The sequence below is a fragment of the Tauraco erythrolophus genome, chromosome 8, assembly GCF_009769465.1.
Source record: "Tauraco erythrolophus isolate bTauEry1 chromosome 8, bTauEry1.pri, whole genome shotgun sequence".
NCBI classification, from domain to species: domain Eukaryota; kingdom Metazoa; phylum Chordata; class Aves; order Musophagiformes; family Musophagidae; genus Tauraco; species Tauraco erythrolophus.
Genome location: NC_141472.1, coordinates 1,978,787 through 2,004,594, shown reverse-complemented (window position 1 = coordinate 2,004,594; position 25,808 = coordinate 1,978,787). Strand labels below are relative to the sequence as shown.

Genomic DNA, 25,808 nt, shown 5'->3' with positions numbered 1-25,808 from the left:
GTTGATAACTGATCTGCATAACGTGACAGAATGCATCAAAAAGAACTGTAACTCTGAAGTTTTTATGATTGTTGTCTTACTCGTGTTCTGTTGCTTTTTTCCTGTTTCTAGGGTATTTGGGTCCCTGAGGGAGAAACCGTAAAGATTCCTGTGGCTATTAAGATCCTTAATGAGACCACTGGTCCGAAAGCCAATGTGGAGTTTATGGATGTAAGTAAGAGATGATCGGTGTCTTTGAGTTTGGAGGGGGGAGGAGGGTGTCTTTCTGTGGTCCACGGAGATTGTAAAGAGGGCTTTGCCAGTTCTCTTTACTTACATTCAAATAGTAGGAGGCTTGTACACAGCACCAGTGTCATGCTGGTGTTCAGCGAGTGCTACAATATCATGTCCCTAGAAAAACTCAGCCGCTGTGATGTTGCGTGTGGGCCGTTTCCCCCCTTCCCCTAGTCTTCGACAAGCTGTCTCAGTATTAATGCGATGTTCAAGCAAACAAAACCAGCTAACCAAGGTCACACTTCAGCTGCAGGTAGGTCAGTGCTGCTTCTCTGAAGCTGTAGAGCTAGGCAGGTCTGTACAGTGCTCTGCCCTGTTCAGTGTATTGCATGTAGATCATTCCGTTCCAGAGCTACCTACCGGGGCAATACCAATGCCATGGTACTGAAGGGCTCACTGGATTTTTCTCCGAGCAGATGTTATGGACCCTAAGGTGCTTGTAATTTTCTTATAAATGGTCTTCCCATCAGTGGAAGGCAGAAACTCCTCTGTCTCACGTGCCAGATGTTTTATCTTGCCATGGCAGAGAAGCTAGAGACGAGAGAGACAGAGTTGCAGGGGAGCATCTTACCATGTGTGCAGGAACTCAAAGGAACAGAAAGTTGGCCTCAACTCTCTTCTGCTTCAGTGTTCCTGGGAGGTAAGCACTGAGAGTCTGAGAGCTGGCAGCAGCAGCAAAGCATAACAGAGAGGGAGGGGAAAAAAATAAAATATGCTCAATTTTAAAAGCCTTTTTGCTTTACTAATATGAAATACTGTTAATGAGAGGTCAAGATCATAATTTTCATTAATGTTCTATGTGCACAGAGACCATGCGCTCAGTTTTTAGCTCCATGTCAACATCAAGCCTTGTTGACTCGGTGCATGTGGATGTCCTATTCAGTGACAATTTTGTGACAAATCATAGAAATTTGCACTTTTTTGTAAATCCCTTTTGTGAACTTGGAAATTATATAGGACTTTTAAGTCTTGAAGATCTGTTCAGTGTATAGGCTTAATTTGGTTTGCATTAATGAGACTGTAAACGACAAGGAGAATGTACTCCCATTATATAGTCTGTTCTTCCATCTAGAAATGAGTAGAAATGTACGGTTATGAATTTAGCTATTTCGGACAAATTATCACGTGTGAATTCTTAAGCAACTGAATTGAAGCTGTATAGATGAAAGTATTTCCTGTGCTTTTTACAGAGCACTGCATATTTATGTTGATGACGTTGACAGAATGTTAGGGATTGAAAGGGACCTCAAAGGATCATGTAGTCCAATCTCCCTGCCGGAGCAGGCCCACCTAGATCAGATCACACAAGAACGCGTCCAGGCGGGTTTGGAACATCTCCAGAGAAGGAGACTCCACAACCTCTCTGGGCAGCCTGTTCCAGTGTTCTGATACCCTTACTGGGAAGAAGTTCTTTCTCATGTTTAAGCGGAACCTCCTATGTTCCAGCTTATATCTATTTCCCCTTGTCCAATCATTGGATGCCACTGAGAAGAGCCTGGCTCCATCCTCATGATAGTCACCCTTTACATATTTATAAACATTAATGATGTCCCTCCTCAGTCCCCTTTTCTCCAAGCTAAAGAGACCCAGCTCCCTCAGCTTTTCCTCAGAAGGGAGATGCTCCACTCCCTTCATCATCTTTGTGGCCCTGCGCTGGACTCTCTCAAGCAGTTCCTTGCCCTTCTTGAACTGAGGGGCCCAGAGCTAGACACAGTATTCCAGATGCAGCCTCACCAGGGCAGAGTAGAGGGGGAGGAGAACCTCTCTCGACCTACTAACCAGTAATTATTGTGCACAAATTAAAAAAAAAAAGACATTTTGGCTCTGTTCAAAAGGAATTAATTGCCCTAAAGGAGTAAAGAGGATTAGATGTTTGCTTAATGGACAAAAAAGAAACGATCAAGAGTGTTGTTAATGGTAGAGCTCCAGAAAGAGGAGAGCGGGTGTTCAGCACCCGTTTGAAGTGAACGTGCAGGGAGAACAAGGGCGCTGGATGCAACCTGTGCTCCGTGTCTGATGCTGGCAGTCAGCGATATAGGTTCCAGCCTCAGGACAAGGGAATTGTTGTCACTGTACGAAAGTCAGTGGAACTGAGCAACTTGTTCCAGCTGAGGATCTGACCTCGATCTGGTAGAGAAATAATAGTAATATGTCCTTCTCTGATATTGATTAGCCTTGAAGCGCTTGTAAGGTCCTGTTAAAAGACGAAGTTACTTGTGTGAGGTTTCATAGCTCAGCTTGATCAGCTGACGAAATGCACTAGACCATGTTTCCCTCCAGCCTACGCATCACAACAGCTGATAAATGGCTCAGAAATTACGAAGGTTTTTTGGAGACTTTAGAGATTTTAACTATGTAAGGTACAGCCACACTGGGAAAGGTTTCTCTTTAACAGTTGCTCTTGAGTCTCTGACCCAGTGGTGACAAGGTGAGAGAAAAGTTAGTTATTTTTAGTCTTGGAGGTTAATAGTAACCTAAAGGTTATTTTTAATCATAATAAAAAAGAATTGGACTTCATCATTAGTTAATATGTTACAGTAAGGAGGAATAAGGTGTTTTGTGTCAATGCTGCGTTCGATATATGCACAGGGGTCTGTAACATCCTTTGCTGGACTGCATTGATGGAGAAGATGATTTAATTTCATTCGTTTGAAATAATTGCTCATGCAATTGCACAGATGCTCCTGCTGTCCCCACCTCCTAACCCAGTCATTTATTTCCTGAAACAAGCCACATTTTTAAAGGGAATGACTGCTTCTCTCTGTCCCAGAAAGGAATAGTTTTAAGCTTTTTAAAATTTTAAGCTGTTACGAGGAGATACTTTAATTATCTTTTCTAGAAGAGTAAGTTACAATAGAAGAATGTGGCTTACTCATTCTCACTCCAAGGCTTTGGTCAGTATAACTGTCCTGATAAAACTTGATACTGTTTACTCGTGTTATTTTATGAGGAAAATTTAAGTGTATGTATGAAAGCAAAATGCATCAGTTGTGATTTCAGTAAAAAGAGTATTCTGAGTAGTGGTTCTTGGTTAAAAGCAGTTGTATCAGATTTTTTTAAAGGTATATAGATGGCTAAGTGCCATCATGAACGTAGAGGGGATTAACTCTTAAGTGTCTGGCATGTTGGTTATGAATGGGGAAGAGGAGGTTAGTGGGAAGGAGATGTCATTGTATGAGTCACACAGATATTTGTACTTGTCAAGTACAGGTGTGCTTTTGTCAGCGTTTACTTATCTCTCGATTGTGTAAGTCCTTATACTTGCAAGTAAAACTTAGCTTTCCTTTTAGGGGGGCTCTGGGAAATGTAAAGCCTCTTGGAAACAGTGGTTTGTGTACAGCGAGAGTACTTGGGACACTTCAGTGTCTACAGAAAGAGCTGGTATAGATGTTAGAGGCGTTGTCCAAAGGCTCTAGTTAAAACTTACAGTGTTGGCAGAATGTAAGTCTGAGTGCCCTCCTGAAATTCTGCTAAACGTTATGCTAAAAGAGTAAAGAACAACAGTTTGGCTACAGGGCTGTCATTTCAGCACCTTGAACACTCACTAATGGATCTGTAATGACTATAATGATGTAATGCCTGATGTTAGCACCTGCTGTGGCCAAACACCTTCCACCCTCCTCCCATCAGGGGATGATGAATTGAGCATCATCAAAAAGTGCATCCCCTATTTGGAATTTGTCTTCAGTGAGTTGCAGCAGAGTTTCTTTCTCCACACATTCCCAGCTAGCTCTTTTTCTTTTACCCTGCTCTCTGCTTTCTTACATAGTTTTTATCACTGCAATAGTCCATGTCTCTTACAACAGGGCAAGCTGAAGTCTGCCAGGTGACCCGTACTGCCTTCTCCAGGGCAGAAGAGGCATAGTTAGAAAGCATAGTAAACCACCTTTGAGGCTAAAAAATATGTATCTTTAAACTGATGTGTCATGGGGAAACAGGCAATTGATGAGGACCTTTCCTCTCTAGCCCTCTAAGCTTCGTGTTACCAGGAAGTAATCCTGTGAGCAGCGATTCTGTCCGGGGCTTTGATCCACTTACAAGTTTAATCTATCCTCTCTGAACTTAAATGCTCCATTATCTGTTAGAAAATAATTAGAGGCTGCAAGCACCAGTCTGCATACACCGAGTTCCTTGGGAGTCCCTGAGCTCATTGAGATGAAGACAGTTTGACTGATTGTGGTCAGCTGATACTGGGCCAGAAGCTAATAATAGAAGGCAGTGCTGCTTAGCTAGGTGAGAAAGTTAACTTGGGAAAAATTAAACTGAAGGGTTTGGGATTTATGGTTGGAAATAAATTTCCCATTCTCATTTGTTTCCTGGTAAGAGAGCTTCAGAGGCAGTTGGTTTCTTTTATGGTTTTATAATTAAGATCTAGGGGGCTTCTTGACTTCGCCTGGACTGACTGTAGTTCCCTGCTGTCTGTAGGAGCAGCGTTCAGTGTGCAGGAGAGCATTTGTCAAGTGAAGTGTAAAGGTAATCAGTGACAATGACCTCCACCAGGCAAGTGGCAAACAAATCAGAGCTGCGTAGAGGAGGGGCTGATAGCCACATCTTTTATTTGTATCTGGCCTAATTAACTCAATGCATAAAGCAGTCAGTTGTCTTGTACTGCAAAAAGAAAGAGAAACAGCTTTTTCTAAATTGGAAGCCTGTCTTTATTATAAAGACAAGTCCTCAAGATGTGTCGAACTTACCTTTGGTTCAGAGGTTTCCAGAGGGAAAAAATCATGTAGCTGACAAGCAAAAGAGAATTTTATCTCCTGTTCAGCTGAAAACCCACAGAGATCTGGGTAGGTCTAGGCACTTTCTTTGCTTCTTCACACATGTCTGGATGCCATTGTGGAAGGTACACTGGAGATACAGCTAGCTCGTCAGGTGAGGAAGATGAGAGAAGACTTAACCTTTTCTCAGTTTCTGGCATTGGCATTGAACGTAGGACGGTTGTAAGCTGGAGCTTTTGGGTGCCTTCCTTGGTCTGCGATGGCTTTCTTAGAGGCCTTGGGGCTCTCTGTGGACACACTCTGTGACGTGCAGTTTCTCAGTTCACGCAGATGTGTAAGTCTCCTTGTAAGATCCTGACTCATACGACTATGTAGGTGACTGGAGAAATATTTTTTTTCTGTCCTTTGAATTATTTTTAATTTCTGGTATACATCTCATGCTGCCTATCCAAGTGTTTGACCCAGGTCTTCAACAGTCCATGTAAATGCTTCCGAAAGTCTGAAAAGACATTACTAGTAACAGTAGCTGGATAGTACTTCTAGGCACCCCAAGATCGTTCCACTGCCTGCATGGATGCTTGGGAAATCCAACCGAGTTAATCTTGAACCTCAGTTTAAAGGACAGCTTTAGGATCAACCAAAATCCTTTATGGCAGCAGTGAGACATTTTTGCTTATCCTCAACTGCTGTCATTGATGTAAGCATCCTTCTTTCCAACTGGCATGAAGGGTCTGTGTAAGAATAGCTGCTCATGAACAGCAGTGTTGCTGCACTGCCTGGCAGTGTGCTTCAGCTGTGATTCAAACAGGTTTTCACTCCATCATGTTCAGTTGCTGGGGGCGGGAGGCAAGGAGAGACCTAACTCATCTGGTTGTAGACTCCTTTTGTGCAGTCTCCCCTCCTCTTCCACTTGTGCACACTGTAAGTATAGCCACTTAGGAGGAGGAACTGTTTGCCTGTCAGTTCCAGGCACAGAAGCTCAGTGATTGCAATTATGATTTCCAACTTGTCCAGAGATGCCAGAAATCAAGCTGTCTTTGAGAACTCTGCATACCATGCACAGTCTCTGAGAGTGGTCAGCCTCTGCAGAAGCTGGAAATCTGATCGCTACTGAAGGTTGACTGCTTTTAGTCATCTGAGGATTAACTGTTGCAGGGCCACGTTTCTGTTATTTCCATCTTAAGTAATAACTTTCTCTTAAAATGTTTACTTACTCTAGTATGCGAGGGTAAGGTGTGTGTATGTGCAGGAGGGTGTTAATTTTCCATATGTGAGACCGTGTGGCTGTATGGAGAAAGAATATACAGAGAAAGGATGAAGTACAAGCACAGACAGACAACCCAGGCTGTTTGGAAACAGTTCTGATGGCATAACACTCCAACTGGAAAATACAGCGAGGGAAAGAGAGCTTGCCTGCTACAGGCGATGAGGGAAATCAACGGGAGCTATGAACTTGACAGTGAATTCAGCAGGGCCAGGACTTCACCTCTGTAGTTATCATTCCAAAAAGTCTGCCACAGGTTTAAGGAAGAATAACATGCCTTAGTAAGTGACTGACTGATGTTACGAGTTGCTCCTAAACGAGTTAGGAAGTGTATTCAGAACCTTTTTGTTGTGGCAATCACAGAAGTCCGTATTTAAAACTTGTATTGCATTATGACTTGGAAACCCTGCAGAAGATTGGGTAAATCTGTGAGCGGGGAGAAGATCAGGAAGGATGTGATTCTCCCCCTCTGCTCTGCTCTCATGAGACACCACCTGCAGTGCTGCGTTCAGCTCTGACGCCTCCAGCATAAGAAGGACATGGAGCTGCTGGAGCAAGTCCAGAGGAGGGCCACAAAGATGATCCGAGGGCTGGAGCACCTCTGCTATGGAGACACGCTGAGAGAGTTGGGGCTGTTCAGCCTGGAGAAGGCTCCGGGGAGACCTTCTAACAGCCTTCCAAATGGCATGTAGTGATAGGACAGGAGTAATGGCTTTAAACTGAAAGAGGGCAGATTTCGATTAGATCTAAGGAAGAAATTTTTCACTCAGAGGATGGTGAGGCAATGGAACAGGTTGCCCAGAGAAGCTGTGGCTGCCCCATCCCTGGAAGCGTTCAAGGCCAGGTTGGATGGGGCTTTGAGCAACCTGGTGTAGTGGAGAGTGTCCCTGCCTGTGGCAGGGGAGTTGGAACGAGATGATCTTTAAGCTCCCTTCCAACCCAAACCGTTCTATGATTCTGTATGGTTCTGTGATGAGTTTTCTGTTGCTTAGAGTACTGTGGGTCTCTAGTTCTTGGCATTGCGCTGTATGTTGCCACCCTCTACTGTATTTTACATCTGGACCTGAGCCAGAATGCTCTCCTCCAGCATTAACATCCTTTTACCAGGCCTTAACGTTCTTTTTATCTGGACAGGAGATTTTAGGAGAGCAATCTTATGCACTTCAGTAAAAAATTCACTGGTTACTGTAAGGCAGTGAATTTTGGGGACTCGCCTCCTAAGATGACAGTGCCTGCAGGTGCAGGTCTTTTCATCTGCACCACCGTTGGATGGTGTGAGTTAAGGCAGAGGGGAACATGTTAGCTGTGTAGGAGCAGATCCTGCTGGAGTGGTAGGCTGTAGCTGATAGATTTTAAGTACACACGTGAGAAACAGCCTTCCTTAAATGTCGGCAAAATCATAGAATCCTAGTGATTGGGAATACTGGAATTCTTTTCTGAGTCTTTCTGACATTCAGATGCAAAATGCAGAAATAAAACTGTCAAAACTTGGTAAAATAGACAGTAAGATTATTGAATAATGTTTGATGTGTTTTGAGAAGAAGCTGACACAGATATCCAGTTTTAAAGCAGACTTTGTCACCGAGAACTGGGCAACTAGTGCTGACTTAACATTAAAAGAAGCTGAAAGCCTGTGTTTAAGAAACTTCCTATTGCTTTGCATTTTTCTTTGTGCCTCCAGCTCATATTAGCAATATAAAATAGGCACACGTTAATGTTTAAGTTCCTAAAGGGCAATGTGTATGCCACGATGTTGCCACGCTGATTAAAAAAATGCAGGTTTTTATGGGACCTCTGTTAATAAAAAAGAGGGACTGTTTCCACAGGCTTAACTGTAATGCATCCCAAACAAGCCATCACTAGTTCGAGGTTAACGGTGAATCTAATGAGGTTTGAGGGAAAGACTGAAGAAGAAATGTCTTGATACTTAGAGGAGCTGGCTGTAAAACCGTATGTATATGCTGGCTAATCATTTTTGAAGTACACTTTGCTGTGATTTAGTTCAGTGCCAGGCGGGCAGGCTATTATGTATCAGATTTTTCATGAAAGCGAGCTGAGGGCTGTGTGTGAGCTCCAGCACATGCTGCAACTCACAGATCAGCAACAATGCAGAAAGTGAGCGAGGGCAAAGGGCCCTGGAGGATCAATGCATTATATTTGTCATACTTGGTTTTATGCTGCCGATGTGCCAAGTCAACTTAAAGTTAAGGGAGAACAAGGTTTTTTGTGTTGTAGTGAGAAGAGAAATGCAAGACCAGTTTATGCATACAAATACACTGTGTCCATTTTTAATAGAAATTTAAGGGTACAGAAGCACAGGCACAGTATCACTGTCAAAATAGATTTTTATCTTCAAGTCCTGTAAGAAACTGTAGTTTGGAATACTTCTCCCTTAGTGCTTTGTTGCAGATAACCCTTCAAAAATTATGTGTATTCCATGTCTGAGTGCTGATCCAGACACTTCTGATACTTCAGCAACTGTCACAGACTTCTAAAAATGACTTAATTAACATCTGTTCGTATTAATATTCTACCTGTTATTTACAGGTGATAGTCAACTGTCCCTATCGCTGCTTGTCACATAGTTGTGATGGAAGAAATAAGACGGGGAAATCTGGTACATGACTGGCTTACTGATAATCTTTGTAATATTCTGCCAATACCTCTCAGACTTCAGTGCAATAACTAGGATAAACAGAGATAGAGCCAAGGTCACCACGTGGCTTACAGTCCACGGGGCAGTAATTGCTGGTCTGAAATGCTTGGTCCTTCGATACTGAACCTGTAGTTTGAAAAACAAACAAGATTTAGCAGAGCAATGTTTTCCATATTAACTTTGGTGTTGATTCTCATTGTAATATATGGCATCTCTTGGACCTATTAAGATTAGAAGACCTTTGTGCTGTGAAAACATGGTGAGCTCGTCCCTGCCCTGAAAGGCTTTCAATCAAGATAGACACAACAGGTAAAGAGCAGAGGAATGGTTAGTATTATACCCATTTATAGGTGAGACTCTCTTAATTGCAATGTAGATCTCATAACCTCTAAGCAAATTATTTAATGTTTTTTTATTAATTTGTATTTTTTAATTATGTTCTGGCTTTAAATTGGCTTGGAATGTTTACTTAGAAAAGCAGATATTATGAGCTTTGTTTTCAGACAAAGCTGTTTTATCTAATTACCCACTGAGAATGTGTCTAAAACTTTCTTTTCGAACATTTCTTGTTATCAGTCAATGTTTGCCCCCAAGTCAGGTATTTTAAAGAAATTGGATGACACTTGATATGAGGCAAATTGTGTGTTAGCCACAGAGGAGAGAGAATAGGTAACTGAGAGGTAAGAATACTTACAAGGTGATTGCAATTGTATCCTGAAGGTTTCTGCTTTATATACAATGTCAGGTTTTTAATTGCATAGACAAGTATGCATTGTACAAAATACATTGAGTGGGTTTCGTGTGGACCAGGGCCTGCTGTTAGCTTAATGCTTTACATGAAAATGATACAAAAATATTTAAGAAGATGCAGTTATGTAGATTTTTGAGCTATGTTGAGAAATTGCATTCGTGTTGTGTTCGCTCAACACTAACTTCCAAGGCATTCATTGATTGACTTGCATACGTAAATCCTGTGATAATGGAGCAGAATTAATGCAAAGGTAGGAATTGACTGAGGTACAGTCAAACAACAGTTGGTCTGGTGTAAGACCTCGGTAAAGTGGGGACACATGGAACCAGGGACTAGCTACAGGCAGTTCCCCAGGCTTCGATTTACTGAGTGGAGATAACTTCAGTGGATAGGCAACCCCCAGGTTGAACCTGTTTGGAAAGTTCTCCGGTGTTGAGGATGCTTTTGCTGTCTGGGTAGTGCCCTTTGGTGCAGGTCAGTGGGATGATTCGTGTATGCATATAAAACCAGAATTTAGCTCTTTGTATGTTTTCTGAACTGAAGAAAATTGTGTGGGTTTTTTTTAAATTAAGTATTGTTGGTTTAGGTTGGTGGATAGTCACCTGCTAAAAGTGCAGGTCCTCTGAGAAGTTACGTTCGTAATGAAAGTGTTCAGAAGAGGCTTGGAAAGAAATGGTGTTTGAAATGGGGATAGAAAGTGAGTTTCCTTGGTGAAATGTTTTCTTGGCAAAATAATGAAAAAATATTTCTTGATAAAATGTTAACTTGTTGGAACTGAAAGGAGTTTCTGCTGAAGCTTTTCACTGGGAGATAAATTCCAGTGACCTTCTCAGCTAGAAGAAGTTTTAGTAATATGTTAGTGATTGAAATACCTGTTTTGTCATTTTCTGAGTGATCTCTGGTGGATTTCTGTTTTGAAGTCATTGATTGTTTCAAAAGTCAGAATATGTTTATTAGAAAGGAATGTTGTCAAATCCAAATTGGATTATTAAACATTTTTCCCATGGGATTAAGTTGTGGACAGTAGAAAGGAGTGGGAGGCCTGGGTAATTTTTTCTTTAGCTGGATAAAAAGATGGGAAACGTTTTCCAGAGCTAGGTCTTTTCTTAGGATCTGAATGCTGTGTCCTGTCTGATTTTAAGCAGAGCAGGGAGATGCTTCTGGTCCCTCTGTGACTAATTTCTTCTATCAGGTGAGAGACAATTTACATTCTTGACAGTGCTGTCATTCAGATGAGAACATAGATGTGAGTGAAACTCCAGATTACTGAAGGTCATTGATGTTTATGTGACAGCTTGGCAGGCTCTCAAAGTGTCCTAGAGCTCCAGAAAGTGTCTAAAATCACGTTGTGTCACCGTATAAATGCTTCTAGCTTAACTAAAACTTGCAGATCACCCCTCCGGTCTCCAGTTCAGCTGGCGCAATAAAGCGAGTGGCACTCATTGCTCCAGGCAGACATAAGAAGTGTCACACGTACGGAGCATTTTCTTATCACATAATGTCTTTATGAAGCCCAGTCGTGAAAGGTGCACTAATGTAGAGAGATGTCGGTCTCACTCCCCTGGCTGTATAAATGAGACGAAATTCCAGGTCACTTTCCAATTCATATTGACCTGCCTACAGCTGGTGACTGATACCTGTTTTCTCCTTTTCTGCATAGTCACAGCACAATATAAACATGCCATCTTCATCTGCTTCCAAAACCTTCTCTTGGGGAACACTCCTGTAAGGCCTCCAGTGATGTGCAACAGCTTGCTGTGGCTTTGGCATTTCACTGGCGCATAAGTCTGCTGAGGAACAGAGAACTGACAACTTGGTGTCATTTTGAGCCTCTCGGAGGCACAGCATATTCTTTGATCGCAGGAAGATGTCGTACTATACATCTATACAACCAGCTTTTTAAAAAGGAGAATGTAAGTGCATGCACCAAGGAATAGACAGGATGGATTCATTATATGTAACTCCTGTTTTATAAAAGTCATCCCAAATAGGTAGTTGTGTTGGTTAGCAAGTGTTACGGTTTAACCCAGCCAGCGACTAAACACCGTGCAGCCACTCGCGTACCCTCCCCGACCCTCAGGAGGTAGGGAAGAGAATCAAAGAGGAAGGGAAAGGAGACTTGCGGGTTGAGAGAAGAATAATTCAATAGTAATAATAATAAGAAAAGTCATAATGATAGAACTAATAATAAAATTACAATGTATGATAATAAGTAAAAATGATAATATATAAAAACAAGTGATGCATAGTGTAATTTGCTCACCACCCTCTGACCACTGCCCGTGCCATCCTGGCTAGCAATTCTGAAACAGAGAAGTCCCGAAACTGCAATCTGGGAAAAGCAAGAGCACCAAAAAGAGATCCCAAGAGAGAAGAGAGCGAGACCTAAACTTCCTGACCAACCCGTATGTGTATACTGGGCATGACATTGCGTGATACAGAATATTCTACAGCCAATTTGGCACTCAGTCTTAAATTTAAGCTCAAATCATAAACTAGGATTTGTAGGTCTTTTGTTCCAGCCATGCTCCCCCTAGTCTGCCATGCACCTGCTCACTGGCAAAAGGTGGGAAGCTGAAAAGTCCTTGATTTTTCAGCACCAACTATAAACATCAGTGTGTTACCAACATTCTTCTCATAACAAATCCCAGACTAAATCCAAAATACAGTGCTATTCTGGCTACTAAAAAGAAAACTAACTTGGTCCCAGCCAAAACCAGGACAGAAAGGCTGATGGTGTAACAGCTATGGATACCTTTTGTTACTTTTATTAAATGTGAACCCCTTGACTACTGAGCTCCACAGTAAGACGCAGAATAGGTGCTAGCTGTCAGAACTCTCTGCAGTGAGGATGGGCTTACTGCCTTATAATCAGGGTGCTAATTGACTGCGCTTCAGATCTGAAAGCAAGCTCCTCTCTGTATGGCACATCCACAGAGCTGCTGTGAATAGGTCTCTAGCACTAACTTTGGCACAGCAGGAGTGCTTTGGGGTTTCAAGGCCCTGAGCAACCTGATCTAGTTGGAGATATCCCTGTTCCTTGCAGGGGGGTTGGACTAGATGACCTTCGAAGGTCCCTTCCAGCCCTAACCATTCTATGATTCTATGATTCAGTTTTCTAACTGGGCTTCCTTTGCCTGAAGTTTCGCTGGCAGTGTTGCTTAGAGCCTTTTTCACTTTGTTTCCTAGACAGCTGCAAGTTACGGGGGGAAAAAAAAAAAAGCAGATTTACCCCAGTCAGCCTTGTTGGTTTGCTGTAGGAAATGAGGTGAAGAGGTTTGGATTTTGACTTGTAGAGTCCTTTTAGTTGAGTAGCCGTTTAGAATTTCTGGATCTGTAATACCATGCCATCATACTAGCATAGTTGAATGCTCTTGGGATTGTGGTATTTCACAAAAGAGGATGAAAGTATAACGTGAATTATTATTTTGCATATTCATACCACTCTCAAATGACAGATTTCTTTTAAAATAGGCATTCTCTCCTGCAGTGCTGCAAGTTTAAGTGGTGTTTGCCCATAACTTTGTGTTGTTGGCTTCTATACTTCAGTGGGATCTTGTCCTTATGAGAGTGTTTACACAGCCACAAACACAAACTAACACATACTGTTGTATTTATTAATTTGACCGAGGCTTTTGTATTGGTGGTAGGTAGCTGTCCACTCATTCATGCAGGTTTGTTCTTGGAGTTGTTTGGCTCTCCTTGACAGAAGTCTGGACCTGAATGTGGCCACACATGGAAGATCAGACATAGTGTTTGATGTGAGGGTTATTGCAGATGTCAGCGTTTTATTGGCATGAAAAAAAGATTCGTTACTATTCTGTTATATTGTGTGATATATATGTGTGTGTGTGTATTATTACCCTGACAGTAGGATATGCTCCGACTTTTATTATTTTTTTTTTGCTCACCTTTGCACTGACTTTCTAAATTCTGGCCACCTTTCAGAGCCAGGTGCCTGACCTGGGTGGGCATCATCCCACGGATGGCCATGGAGGGGAGTGGAGGAGCTGGCCCAGCTTCAGCCAGGTCCCCTCGCAGCTCCCCCCCCCGCACCCAGTGAGACTGGGGAGAAAGTGGGAGGAATGGGAGAGGGAAGCCCAGGGTCAGAGCAGGGATAGGGAAGTCACTCGCCAGTTACTGTCACGGGCAAAACAGGCTCGACTTGAGGAATTTACCTGAATTTATTACAATTTACATAAATATTTATGGCGGATTTGGTGTTAGCAAACCACACTAAAACACTTGGGGCAAACACCTGCCGTTCCCCCCCCTGTTCCCTGCCCCGGCGCAGCCGTCTCTCCTCACGGTGCTGCGCGAGGGCCAGAACCGGCTGTGTCCGGCTCGGGGCGGCCCGAGCCTCTCCTCACAGGCGCCTCCCGCTCCCACCGCCGGCCCTTCCCACCCAGCGCTCCCAGTATCGCTGTGCTGGGACAGTGCTGGAGGCCGGCGGTCGCTGCCCGGCAGCTGGGGGCGGACCGGGGCAGGGGGAGGCTCTGCCGGGCGAGGGAAGCGCAGGGCAGAGCCCGGCGCGCAGCAAATGGCGGCAGCGCAGCGCACCCGGGATGGGGGTGCAGGAATTCCAGTGGCGGCAGTGACCTTCCTTCGAGCGTTCTCTTTAAAGAGGTTTTCAATTTAAATTGTGTCTTTGGGAAAAGAGTGGGTCAACAGGGTGGTGAAAGAAAGAACATGGAAGGCAGAGAAGGAAGGGGTGGAGGAAGAGCTGTAGGAACTCGGGAGAAAATGGCAGGCAGAGTAATGCTGAAAGGAAGAAAGCACTGTAACATGGGAAATGTGTGGCAGCTTTTGATGACTTTGTGGTTCACTGATGCCAGCTTGGTGAAAAAAGAAAAAAAAATCTTAGTGAACCAAACAGTCCAGTGAAACCTTTTTTGTTTAAATATCATCATCCCTTTGCAGTACTTGAGTCCTGAGTGTGATGCTCTTATGCAACTGAAAACAGATGAGGGAGGCATGGAGATGAGTCTGTTTTGAATTCTCAGTTGCGAGAGATGAAATACCTGGGTTATGGGCAAAATATATCTTTGATTAAAACAAGTCTTAATGTTGATAGTACACTTGATGAAATTAGGTTTCAATCTGATGCTGTGCCTTTAAATTGATCCTGAAGGAGGAAAGAGCTTTGAGAGTGTGATTATAAAGTCAAGCTTTTCAGTGATACCAGAAAATTTCAAAGCAATACCCTAAGACTCTTCAGACAGGAGTGAGAACTTGATAGATTTTTTCTTTTTTTTTTTCTCTATCAATCATTCTTGAGACCTCGCCATCTCTCATCTTAAATCAAAAATCAAAGCAATAACTCCCTCCTTCTGAAAGGAATCTGCAGCTAAGGCTGAAGATGTTTATAAGCTGGTCAGTGATAAGGTCTGTTTACCCTCCTGTTCAAATAATGCTGAAATGATTGCTTTTATAGACTCTGTTTAAAACTTCAAACATTTTTGCTAGTTGCATCAAAATAGTAAGAAACAAATCACTTTTGACAGACTATTCTGAAATAATGATGCGTGTCACAAACTGTAAGTAAAACCTTTGTCAGAATGATAACGATATTTTTACCAAGAGGTGTGCACACTGTTAAACCACTTACATCCACTCTGAAAGGGGGGATGACCTGTCTAAAACCCATTGTTACTTCTCTTGACAGCTTTTGATGGAAACCTTTCTCGTTGCTGAGGTCCTGAACTCTTGGCCATTTATGCATAAAAGTAAATGAAAAATGGGCTAGATTTTGCTTTCTCATTACCAGAACCAATGTTTTCAGGCAGGGTTCTCAGAAAAGCTGGTGGGAGTTGGCCCCTTACTGGATGTTTGAAAAATCTTCACTTTGCTTGTTGTGCACCAGAAGTCTGTTCATTTAGACTTGAGATTCTTCCTCAGCTGTCTAACACGGGCCCTGATGAATTGGGAGGCTTAATTGGTACGAAGTCAGCAGGGAGAAGTAAGGAGCATATGGTGTGTGGGTTCTACAAAACATATCTCCTACACTTTCAAACGTTTAAGCATGTGCTTAACTCTAAGCACTTGAGCCCTGTTGGAGTCAGCATGGTTGTCCATGCCTCCAGTGTTTGCCGGTTCGTAGGACAGGGATCACAGTAATGTGCTTTTTTTTCAAATTTATTTTATGTTGCTCCAAAATGTATAGTGAGCCAGATTTGCTTCTATGAGCACATGAAGGTATCTATTCCTGCATGAATAGGACCTGCTGCTTCTCTTAAGGTGGACACATGTCTGTAAGCATCACATTCAAGAGGGAGAGCCTTCAAATCCCTGAATTGTGCTAGCTTCAAGTAAGCGTTTGGAGGAAAGTGGGGCATCTCTCTGGTGCATTTGAATCGCATGGGGCAACCAAATGCATTTGAATTCACTGTCAACAATGCAGGCTGTGCCTCTGCAGTGTTGAGTCAGTAAGACTACATACCCTCTCTGCTGTGTGCAAGTGCTGTGGCAAGCTAAGCAGTCTCAGAGGGTATGCCTGCTCTGAGAAACACTGCAAATTTAAAGACACGTACTGCTTCCAGAAAAGGCTGTGCACCTCTTCAGCAGTGCCTCAGCCAGAGACCACCTCTGCTCTTGGACTGTGGAGATCACATTCCTCTAGCGTTGTACCATGCATTGCTCATCACCACGCTGCAGCCTGGATGCAGAGTGGGACAGTAACCTGGAGCCGTGTTCTCCCGATGGCACCAGCTTGGTCAGAGCCAAGTGAGTGGAACTTGCCTGGTGTTGTTTCTGTCACGTTTTTACATCATCACAGAATCACAGAACGGTTTGGGTTGGAAGAGACCTCAAAGATCATCCAGTTCCAACCCCCCTGCCATGGGCAGGGTCACCCTCCATTACACCAGGTTGCCCAAAGCCTCATCCAACCTGGCCTTGAACACTGCCAGGGATGGGGCAGCCACAACTTCTCTGGGCAACCTGTTCCAGTGCCTCGCCACCCTCAGAGTGAAAAATTTCTTCGGTATATCTAATGTAAATCTCCTCTCTTCCAGTTTAAATCCCTTGCCCATTGTCTTACCACTATGCACCCTTGTAAATTACAAGTCCCTGTCCAGCTTTCATGTAGGCCCCCTTTAAGTACTGGAAGACCACAGTGTGTGGTCCCTTCTATGGAATTGTTTTTTCTTTTCTTTTTCATTCTTAGTTTTTATCCTGGAAAGTTTTGGGTGTAGTGGCACCCTTGACAGCTGCATTTCCAGAACTTTCTGAAGAAGTAAGTTAATCTCACCATTTAATGGCGCAGCACGCTTGTACTCCAGTCTGAGGATGCAGTGACTCCACTTACTACTCAATGGACCTCTGGTCAAGCTCCTGATTGGAAACTGAACTCAAAAAAGCTCATATCTCTTATGTCCAAAAGAGATAAAGTCCAAAACCACCCATTCAAAGCCTACAGTCTCCTTAATCATACGAATTTGTCCTGGCTTTGAGGAAACCCACGTTAACAAGAGTCATACTGTTATCTTCTCTATTTGGTCACATATAGCTGACATATAACATGACTTCGTAAAGCAAAACAAGCATGGCGAGAGTTTCAAGGAGATGGTAGTTAGTGTAAAACTCTAGCTAACAACCCATTAGACTTCCTTAATAAGAAGGCCTTGATTTAGACTTCTAGTCATGACTTGCTGTACCAGCAATACTCAGTGTTTCCCCAAAGAAGGAGTGAGTGGTGGTGGGAGTGTGCATATAGGATTTGGACCTAAATGTGCTCTGTTACACTTCTGTGCAAAAACTGTACCTACTGCAAGCACTCATCTTGCTTTATGCTTGGAGTATGGATGTGGATGTATAGAAAGATTTAAAAAAAAAAAAAAAAAACAAAAAACCTTCCTTCATCTGGTTTTGAGTCTTGCTTCTCCAGTGAGAAGTAAAGAGAATTTGTTGTACACAACCAAGGTGTTGTCACCATCTCTCAGGAGAGCAAAGTGATAGAAAGCTGTTTTGTCACAGGACATGGGATCTGCTACCATACTCAGCGAGCCAGGTTCAAATGTGTAGCTCAGTCCTGCAGTAGTAACCTCAGGCTTGAATCTGCCCTTGCAGCGTTCAAGTGTTGTTCACTGTATTACACAGCAGTAAAATTGGTTATAGAAGCTGTTGCCAAGTCCCAAATAAGACTTTAGCCTCTAAGTGCCTTGTTAAATGTGTCTGCTCGTAATGACTGTAAAACGGTTCCTGGAAAAACAGCTGTGGCAGTTTATGCTGTTACTGTCCTCCCTCTGTTTGCTCCTGGCCCACTGTGGGACTTTGATACCCTTTGTTGGTCCCTATAGCTGCATCTCTCATTCCATTTTCAGAAATGGCTGAGACGTTTCCCCAGAAGCTTCCCAGAGAGTATCTGCCCAATAAAAAAATTGTGAAAAAAAAATTGTGAAAAATTGCAGCCCAGAGGCTGAAAGTATAGCGGTGCTGTAAGGCAATCGGAAACAGCATCTTACATAGGAGGTATGGGGGAAGTGTAACAGTGGGTACCATAGTCATACAATAAATGTGGTCGTGGACGTTGTTGGGTAAATATGTTGTGCTGCCTCTCAGCTGAAGCGATTGTGCAGACTGCGTAGGCTAAGTCAGCTATAACCTAAAAAATTGGTAAGACCTAGCAGACAAAAAAAAGGCTTTGAAAATAGTTTGGACTGTAATTGGATCTACCCTGAAGTGGGTCAGACGTACATTCCAGATAGGTGCTTGCCCTGGCCTTTCGAAGCATTGTAAAATCATTGTAAAAAGCGATACATTCACTGTAAAAAGCGATATATTCACTGTAGTATCTCTCCTGTTACCACAGCACAGCTTGTGCTTTCAGAAAAATGCACAGCACAGTATGAAGTCAGCTTTTAAGGACATTTATTTACTCAACGATTAAGAAAAACAGGTGGGTTGTTCTTTTCTGGCTTCTTTTGTTTTGTTTTGTTCGAGGGTGTTTTATGATGAGAATAGTTAGAAGCAGGTTAGGAAACCAAAGATTTTTCAGGCTTTCTCCCTGCTTATTGGACACTCTGTCAGGTGCATATGTTCATCTAGCTTAACTGGAGCAGTAAAATTTATCCTGGGCTTGCTGAATTGGGGAAGCAGATCTGTGATACTTCTCTGGAACATGTTTCTCCTGCACTGTCTCTGAGGGATAACACGTGTGTGGAGCACTGGAAGGGAACGTTGGCTGCCTTTAAGTGATCTTCTGGTGCTCTGTGTGATATGGCCATTATCACTCAGGAAGCTCATATATTAAAGAACAAACATGACTGCAGAGTATGGATAGGTCAGGAAACAGCTTTAGGTGGGATTTTCAAAGCCATCTAAGGAGTGAAAGTGACTTAAGTGACGTGTGAGAAGTGACTAGTTCCCTTGTCATCTGTGTTAACAAGTGCCTTTAGCTTGGGTGTAACTATTTTGTATCATTACAGTGATGGCTAGCTCTTGTGACTTAAGCTCTGCCTCTCCAAGCATGTTTTGGCAGTCTAACAGCAGGTGCTCTCAGAGCTTCTTCTGGCCTCTTGCTGTGGATCAGCAATTGCACCTCCTCAGACCCCTGTTGACATAGCTCTGCTGACTGAAACCAGTCATGGGTCTGGTGAGGGCTCGCTGGAACCTACAAACTCACCCTTTCTCTTGGGTATGCTGCCGTGTTACTAAATGCACGTGACAGGCGGGTCAGTGTAAGGCATTAAAGTAACGTTTGTGTCATTGTTTAATATAAGGTGGTGCATATAAATCACAGGAGTTGAGCTTAATGTGGCAAAAATTCAGCCACGTTCAAAAGGGGCAGAAGAGAGGAATGATCAACGTGACATGATTTCTTTGTACAAAATAGCATATCTGAGCAGTGTAATACTCAGTTGAATGTGGAAGGTTTAATTAAAGTCACTTGCTATTCTCTCTGTGACGAGGCTGGAGGGACGCAACAATGGCCCTGGCAAGCTACCTGCAGGATTAGCTGCCTTCTACACCAAGGTGTTTCTTTCCCAGGTTTTGCCTCGGATATATTAACAACTGTAAGCACTGCTGCGAATAGAATATACTTACACAGCCTTAGTTTTAGGTAACTCGTTGAGATCTTGTAGTACCCTCGCCTCAGCAGGTCAGGACTCGCTGTAGACTGCAAAATACATCGTAGAGGTTACGGCAAGCTGAGCTCCACAACTGCTACCTGTGTCTAAGCTGGCTGGCTTGTGCCTGTCCTGTGTGTGGCTGCCGTGCACTGCTGTGATAATGAATACTTGAGCCGTGACAGTAGCGTAAACAAACTCCAGGAAGAGATTTGGCGTGGCTGGGGAGTTACTCTTGTGATAAGGCTTCTTGCTCCTGCAGATAGATGAAGGACAGTGCCTGATGTCCAACAGGAACCCTTCAAAACTGTCACCACTTCTGTCATTCCTCAGATGCTAGTGTGAGCACATGACATTACAAAGACTCTGACTCCTGGGAGAAAGATAAAGTACTATAACGTAATAATTTCTCTCCCCTCCTCCCCTTTTTTATTTCAACCTTCAAAGGATTTTTTTTTCAGGAGAGAAAGATAAAGTAATCTGAGGCTCAGTTCCCACTTCTGCTCTAGACTTCCTGTGTGACTATGAATAGTAGGTAGTGCTTTTCTGTACCTCCATTTCTTCTCCATTAAATTAGAATAGGCACAATTTGAAAAATCATTCGTGTAACTGTGCCAGCTGACTGTAGAGACAAGATCTGCAGACACAAGGCTGCCAAAAGATATGGGAAATCGCAGAGGCCAGTTTAGAAAGATACCAATGTCAGACAGCCAAGTCTGTGAGTTTAGGTGCCTTACCTGATGAAAGGTTTTAGAAAATTTAATTGGGAACTATGGGAACTAGGCTGCAGAGTGCCTAAGTGCCATGGAGGTTGTAGCTCTAGGGTCTTTCGTGTCCAACAGATTTTAAAATGGGAACTCGTACTCCTTATTTGCTGAACTGATTTTTAAAATGCTACTAACTCATAATGTTTCTGTTGGTTTTGTTTGTCTGTTTTGTCTAATTAGGCTCTAGCAGAACAATTGCAATCTCTTTTACTTTGTGCTGTGCCAGATAGACGTAACCCTAAATTTAGTTCTCCTGTAGATGGTAGTTCAATAAAATAACAATACTTTTTACTAATGAGAATAACTGTGTGAAGCCAGGATTCATGCTAAATTAGTATCCATTAGTGACTTAGATCTATAATGAAGGTTTCCTTGCTCTCTGTTATGTGTCTCAATTCATTACAGAGCAGTCCATGATATTTTATTAACAACACTTTTATTTTGTTCTGGAACCATTGCCCAAAACTGTTGGAAGAATACGTGCTTTTCCGTAACATCCGAATGAGACAAATGGCACTGGTTGCTTTTGTTATTGTACAGAAGTGTCTTTCCTTTGGACTCAGAAAGACTTGTAAATGGAGACTAATAGAGCACGTGCTTCAAAGCCTTCTGTCTGATCCATTGGTGAGCAAAAAGAATAAATATATTGTCTGTGTTCTAATCAGTCCTCATTATAAAGAAAAGTTCTCCTGCTCCAAGTTCCAGGAGAAATTCTTACCTTTACTCAGAGAGAGAGGGCAACAAGTACTATCTCCAGTTCTGTTTTCCAGTGGTAGCAGAAGAAATACGAAAATTGTTTCAAGGACACCCCAAACCTACCAGTTGAGGGAGTGAGAAGGATTATTAATTTGAATGTGAGCAAAACTACTTACATTAAGATCCCTTTTTCTGATCTGTTGCATCGGAATCTTCCTCAGAGCTCCTCCTCCAGTCATCCCATCAAATAGCCCGTATTTATTGCTTTATTTATTTTATTTCTTCGTGTGCATTTAGGAAGAAAAAGGAAGGAGATACTCTCCCTCCACCCCCCTCAATGGAGGCCATCTGCTCTTTTCTTATTGGGGGGAAAAAAAGCCCTACAATTAGTGTCTTGTTCATCTTTTCTTTTTAACAAAAAAAAAAAGTGAAAGAAAGAGAACTATTATGCAAATACTCTGCAATTTGGTTTCAAATATTCTTTGTACTATGATGAGCAATTTCCTTTAATACAAACTCAGCCTACTTGCCAGAGCTTTTTTTTTTGCCTTAATATAGGGAAGGGGGAAAAAAAAATACTTTCATGAGTTTGAGGAGTGTGCAGTGTTCCTCTGATGCCAACTTCTTCTCATCCTTTTTTTGTATCTTTCTTTCTTTGGCATTAGTACAGCTGTTATTCTTTAACTTGTCAGAAAGATGTGGTATAGGGTTTTTGAGAAAGAAAGAGAACTGAAATAGCTTTACAAAGCCACAGTTTCATCTCAGTTTTGATAGTTCCATTGCCATGATGAAGTGGTCTTGAAATGGAAGAGTCTGCTTAGTGAATGAGAGAGAAAAGCTTTCTCCCTGCCTTTTTGGAACGCCAGTTGCTTGTGATGGCAGCAGTACCTCTAAGAACAGATAAGTAGATTTTTTTGTAAGGAACTCCTGTGCTGCTTGTCAGTGATACGAACTTTGGGGCCAAATAGTGTAGCCAAGGTCCTTCTGGTCCTTGATATTGGACAACCTAGTTAGCTAGCTAGCTGAAAACCTCTGAAAACTAATGATCCAGGAAGGATAAAGAAAGTATAGAAGAAAGGAAGGAATATTATCTCCTGTTCGTTTTGTGGGAAGCTGAAGCATGGAAAAAATAAAGTAACTGAGCCAAGTTCTATTGGTAGAGGCCTTTGGAAGAATCAGGAGCTGAGACAGGCTCAGATGTAGAAAGTTGCTGCTTTGTGTAGTGGTCTGCTACTGGCAACATCAGGAGACAGCTGGACTACTACTGCACCATCGTGACTGCTAGTGTAGGCTGTTGCCGTGCAACAGTCGTAGAGACCGTAGCATGGTTGTGTCCTAATGGCTTAACAAATCTGCAAACTGTCAGTGAGACTTAAAAGCATCAGACAGATTTGAAAAGCCCACGCTAAACATCCTGGTTCTTAACCTTTTGCAGGTTGAACTTTGGGAAATCTTCAGTTGACATATAAATGTTACATGCTTAAGCCTGTAAAGCACTAAGCATAAAATCTCGGATCCAGTAGGCATTTTAGCACAGCTCAATCAAATATCTTGCCAAACGAGGCCTAACTGACCATTGAACTATAGATGAGTGGCATAGTTTGCTTGTGTAAAAAAAAAAAAAAAAAAAAGCCAGTGGCCAATGGATTGACCACAAATTGAGATAATAAATTCAAGAAACAAAATTAAGGGAAGTAAAACACAACCAATGAGACCTTTAAGCAAAGTTAAGTGTGTCACACTTACATCTTTGCATCTGTGGCTTTAATGGGACAGGGAATATAGGGCAGAGCGGCGTTTCTGACCTGAGCCTTCACTGGATCTGTTTAGATAGTCTGACCCATTGCTTGGGGCTCATTACGTCAAACGTACATTACATCAGACTGGATTCTGCCTAGGCGTGGGGATCACTGGATGCACAACATAGGAACTCATGGTGCTTACAGGACACCGATCCCTGTTAGATGCTCTACAGGAAATAGGAAATCTTCTATGCATAGAGTCTTTAAGTCTTTTACACACTGGAGTAACCAGGTAACTTTTGTTGTTACAGGAAGCTCTTATCATGGCCAGCATGGACCACCCACACCTGGTGAGACTTCTGGGTGTCTGCTTGAGCCCAACCATTCAACTCGTCACTCAGCTGATGCCTCATGGCTGCCTGTTGGATTATGTTCATGAACATAAGGATAATATTGGCTCCCAGCTTCTGCTGAACTGGTGTGTCCAAATAGCTAAGGTATGTAGTTCATGCTGTTCTTTTGTTGTCATTTTCATAACTAACTGAAAAACCTGCCATGAAAAAAAAAAAAGCAAGTTAAAAAAATAATTGTTTTGCCTTTTTGGATTTTGTCTATGGCTTTTTTTCAGGCTGCTTTTGTTTTCAGGAAAGTTGGGTGGTTCTTGAAATACACACTATTTTGGCTGCATTCAGCTCTGGGGTCCTCAACATAAGAAGGATACAGACATTTTGGAGAGAGTCCAGAGCAGGCCACAAAGATGATCAGGGGGCTGGAGCACCTCTTCTCTGAAGACAGGCTGAGAGAGTTGGGGTTGTTCAGCCTGGAGAAGAGAAGGCTTCAGGGAGACCTTCTAGCAGCCTTCCAGTACCTAAAGGGGCTACAAGAAAGCTGGAGAAGGACTGATAGGTCAAGGGGTGATGGCTTTAAACTAAAAGAGGGTCAATTTCAATTAGATTCAAGGAAGAAATTCTTCCCTCTGAGAGTGGTGAGGCACTGGAACAGGTTGCCCAGAGAAGTTGTGGGTGTCTCATGCCTGGAAGTGTTCAAGGCCAGGTTGGATGGGACTGCGAACAACCTGATCTAGTGGAAGGTGTCCCTGCCCATGGCAGGGGGATTGGAACTAGATGGTCTTTAAAGGTTCCTTCTAAACCAAACCATTCTGTGATTCTATCATTAGTTGTTAATATGTAAACCAAAGTGGTTTTCTTGACTGTCTTTGCAACTCATCGGTAATAGGGGAGTCTTCTGGGGGGAGAAGTGGAGGAAGAATCCCCCTGTGTGACATCTGGGGCTGAGCACAGACTGATTTTTCACCTTCTTAAACTGTTCACTCTTCATAGGTACTGATTTAACCTGATGGTAGTTTTCAACCTTTCTGAATCTGCGTTGCGAGTTAAATTCTGATATGCCATCAGTTGTCTGCCCCCACACTGCTAAGAAGATAAATATTCACTTCATGTCACTCCTCTGGGAGCTGCTATGGCTAGGTGTTTAAGACCTATCACAACAGGAGGGTGATATTATTGCTCGTCTCCGCGGAACGGGAAGTCTCAAGGGCTGGATCCTGCTCTGCCTGCTGTGGTGTAATGCTCGCTGCCGCCTTGTGGGGTCTTAGGAGCAGGAGGGAAGCCACGATCATTGGGATAGACTGCACTTCAGCTGAGGTGGAACAGAGAATAGGTCATAAATGCAGCCCTAGTGTAATCCTTGCACAATGTTTTACATGTGCTTTTAGGTGTGTTCAGGTAGTTCATGTTGCAGTAAGAACAAGTTACGGATACTCAGTTGCAAAGAGTAACAAGATCTGGGAGTGTAGAGGGCCATCATTTTTACCTGTTTTACAGGCTCTTTAGTGCAACTAGAGTTGTGTACGATGATGTTACTGTGAATGAGAGTCTGGAACCCACTTTTTATATAGAAGTTATTTAAAGTTTTATATTATTTTGGTGAAAATGCTTGCTACATACAAATGTATGCCACAGGCTGCCCTCTCACATTAAATCTGCAGCCTGAAGTGAATTTTCTACATCATCTATTATGACATCTTAATTCACGTTGTAATGTTAAACTTTTAGTACTGGAGACAAACCTGAAGACTCAGCAATTGTTTTGCTGGACCGAATAGCCCATCAAGTAAAAGTTCACTTATTTTGAAAGCTTAAAAACAAAATGTTTTCTTACAGAAGTAAGAAAACTGAGAAATTCAGCTAGCCCTGAGTGGTTGTTGAAGGAGAGGAGGAGTTTGAGGTTCATCATTAATAGGGACCATTTTCCTTCCAGATCAGATTTGTTGTCAAATCTGCCTGAAGGTGACTGTAGATGAAATGACCATATGCTTGGTAGAAGGGTTGATCATAGAAGGAATGAGGGGAATCCCAAACCCACGTTCTGATGTTGCAGCATTTTGAAGATGTGTTAATATCTGTGGTTCTGCTGTGCTGTGGTGGTAAAGCAGCCAGAGTCGCACAGAATATTGGAACACACTCGTGGGGATTGCCTGTATCTGCAGATATGCAAGGGTTTATTTAGGGCTCTTACCAGACCAAGGAAGGTGGGGGAGAAGATACATTCTTCTGTTTGAGTCTTTTCTCTCAACACTACCTCCTTCCCATCTGTTCTCCACTCTCTTGATTGATAGTGGCTGTTATTATTTATTACAAAACGTTGACAGTGTCATATGTGAAAAGATAATCCACCTCTGTTTTCAATTTGTGTATGCATATGGCCATGGACTCATTGGACTAATAGCTGTACTCGCTTTGCCATGGACTTCATGTGGGCAGCTGGTTCAGTGAAGCAAATAGTCTGATCCATAGGAGAGGCTTACAGAGCTGACAGATCTGTAGGAGAGTCTGTGGTCATGGTTCTCTT

The 25,808-nt window shown here is 42.7% G+C and overlaps 1 protein-coding gene across 1 annotated transcript in view; it reads left to right on the top strand.

Annotated features, from left to right (window-relative positions):
* ERBB4 (erb-b2 receptor tyrosine kinase 4) overlaps window positions 1-25,808 on the top strand; it is a 390,281-nt gene that overhangs the window by 269,110 nt on the left and 95,363 nt on the right. Inside the window, exons 20-21 of the mRNA XM_086615834.1 lie at window positions 112-210; window positions 23,249-23,434. Coding sequence (XP_086471960.1) covers window positions 112-210; window positions 23,249-23,434 — 285 coding nt within the window. The remainder of the gene's footprint in view (window positions 1-111; window positions 211-23,248; window positions 23,435-25,808) is intronic.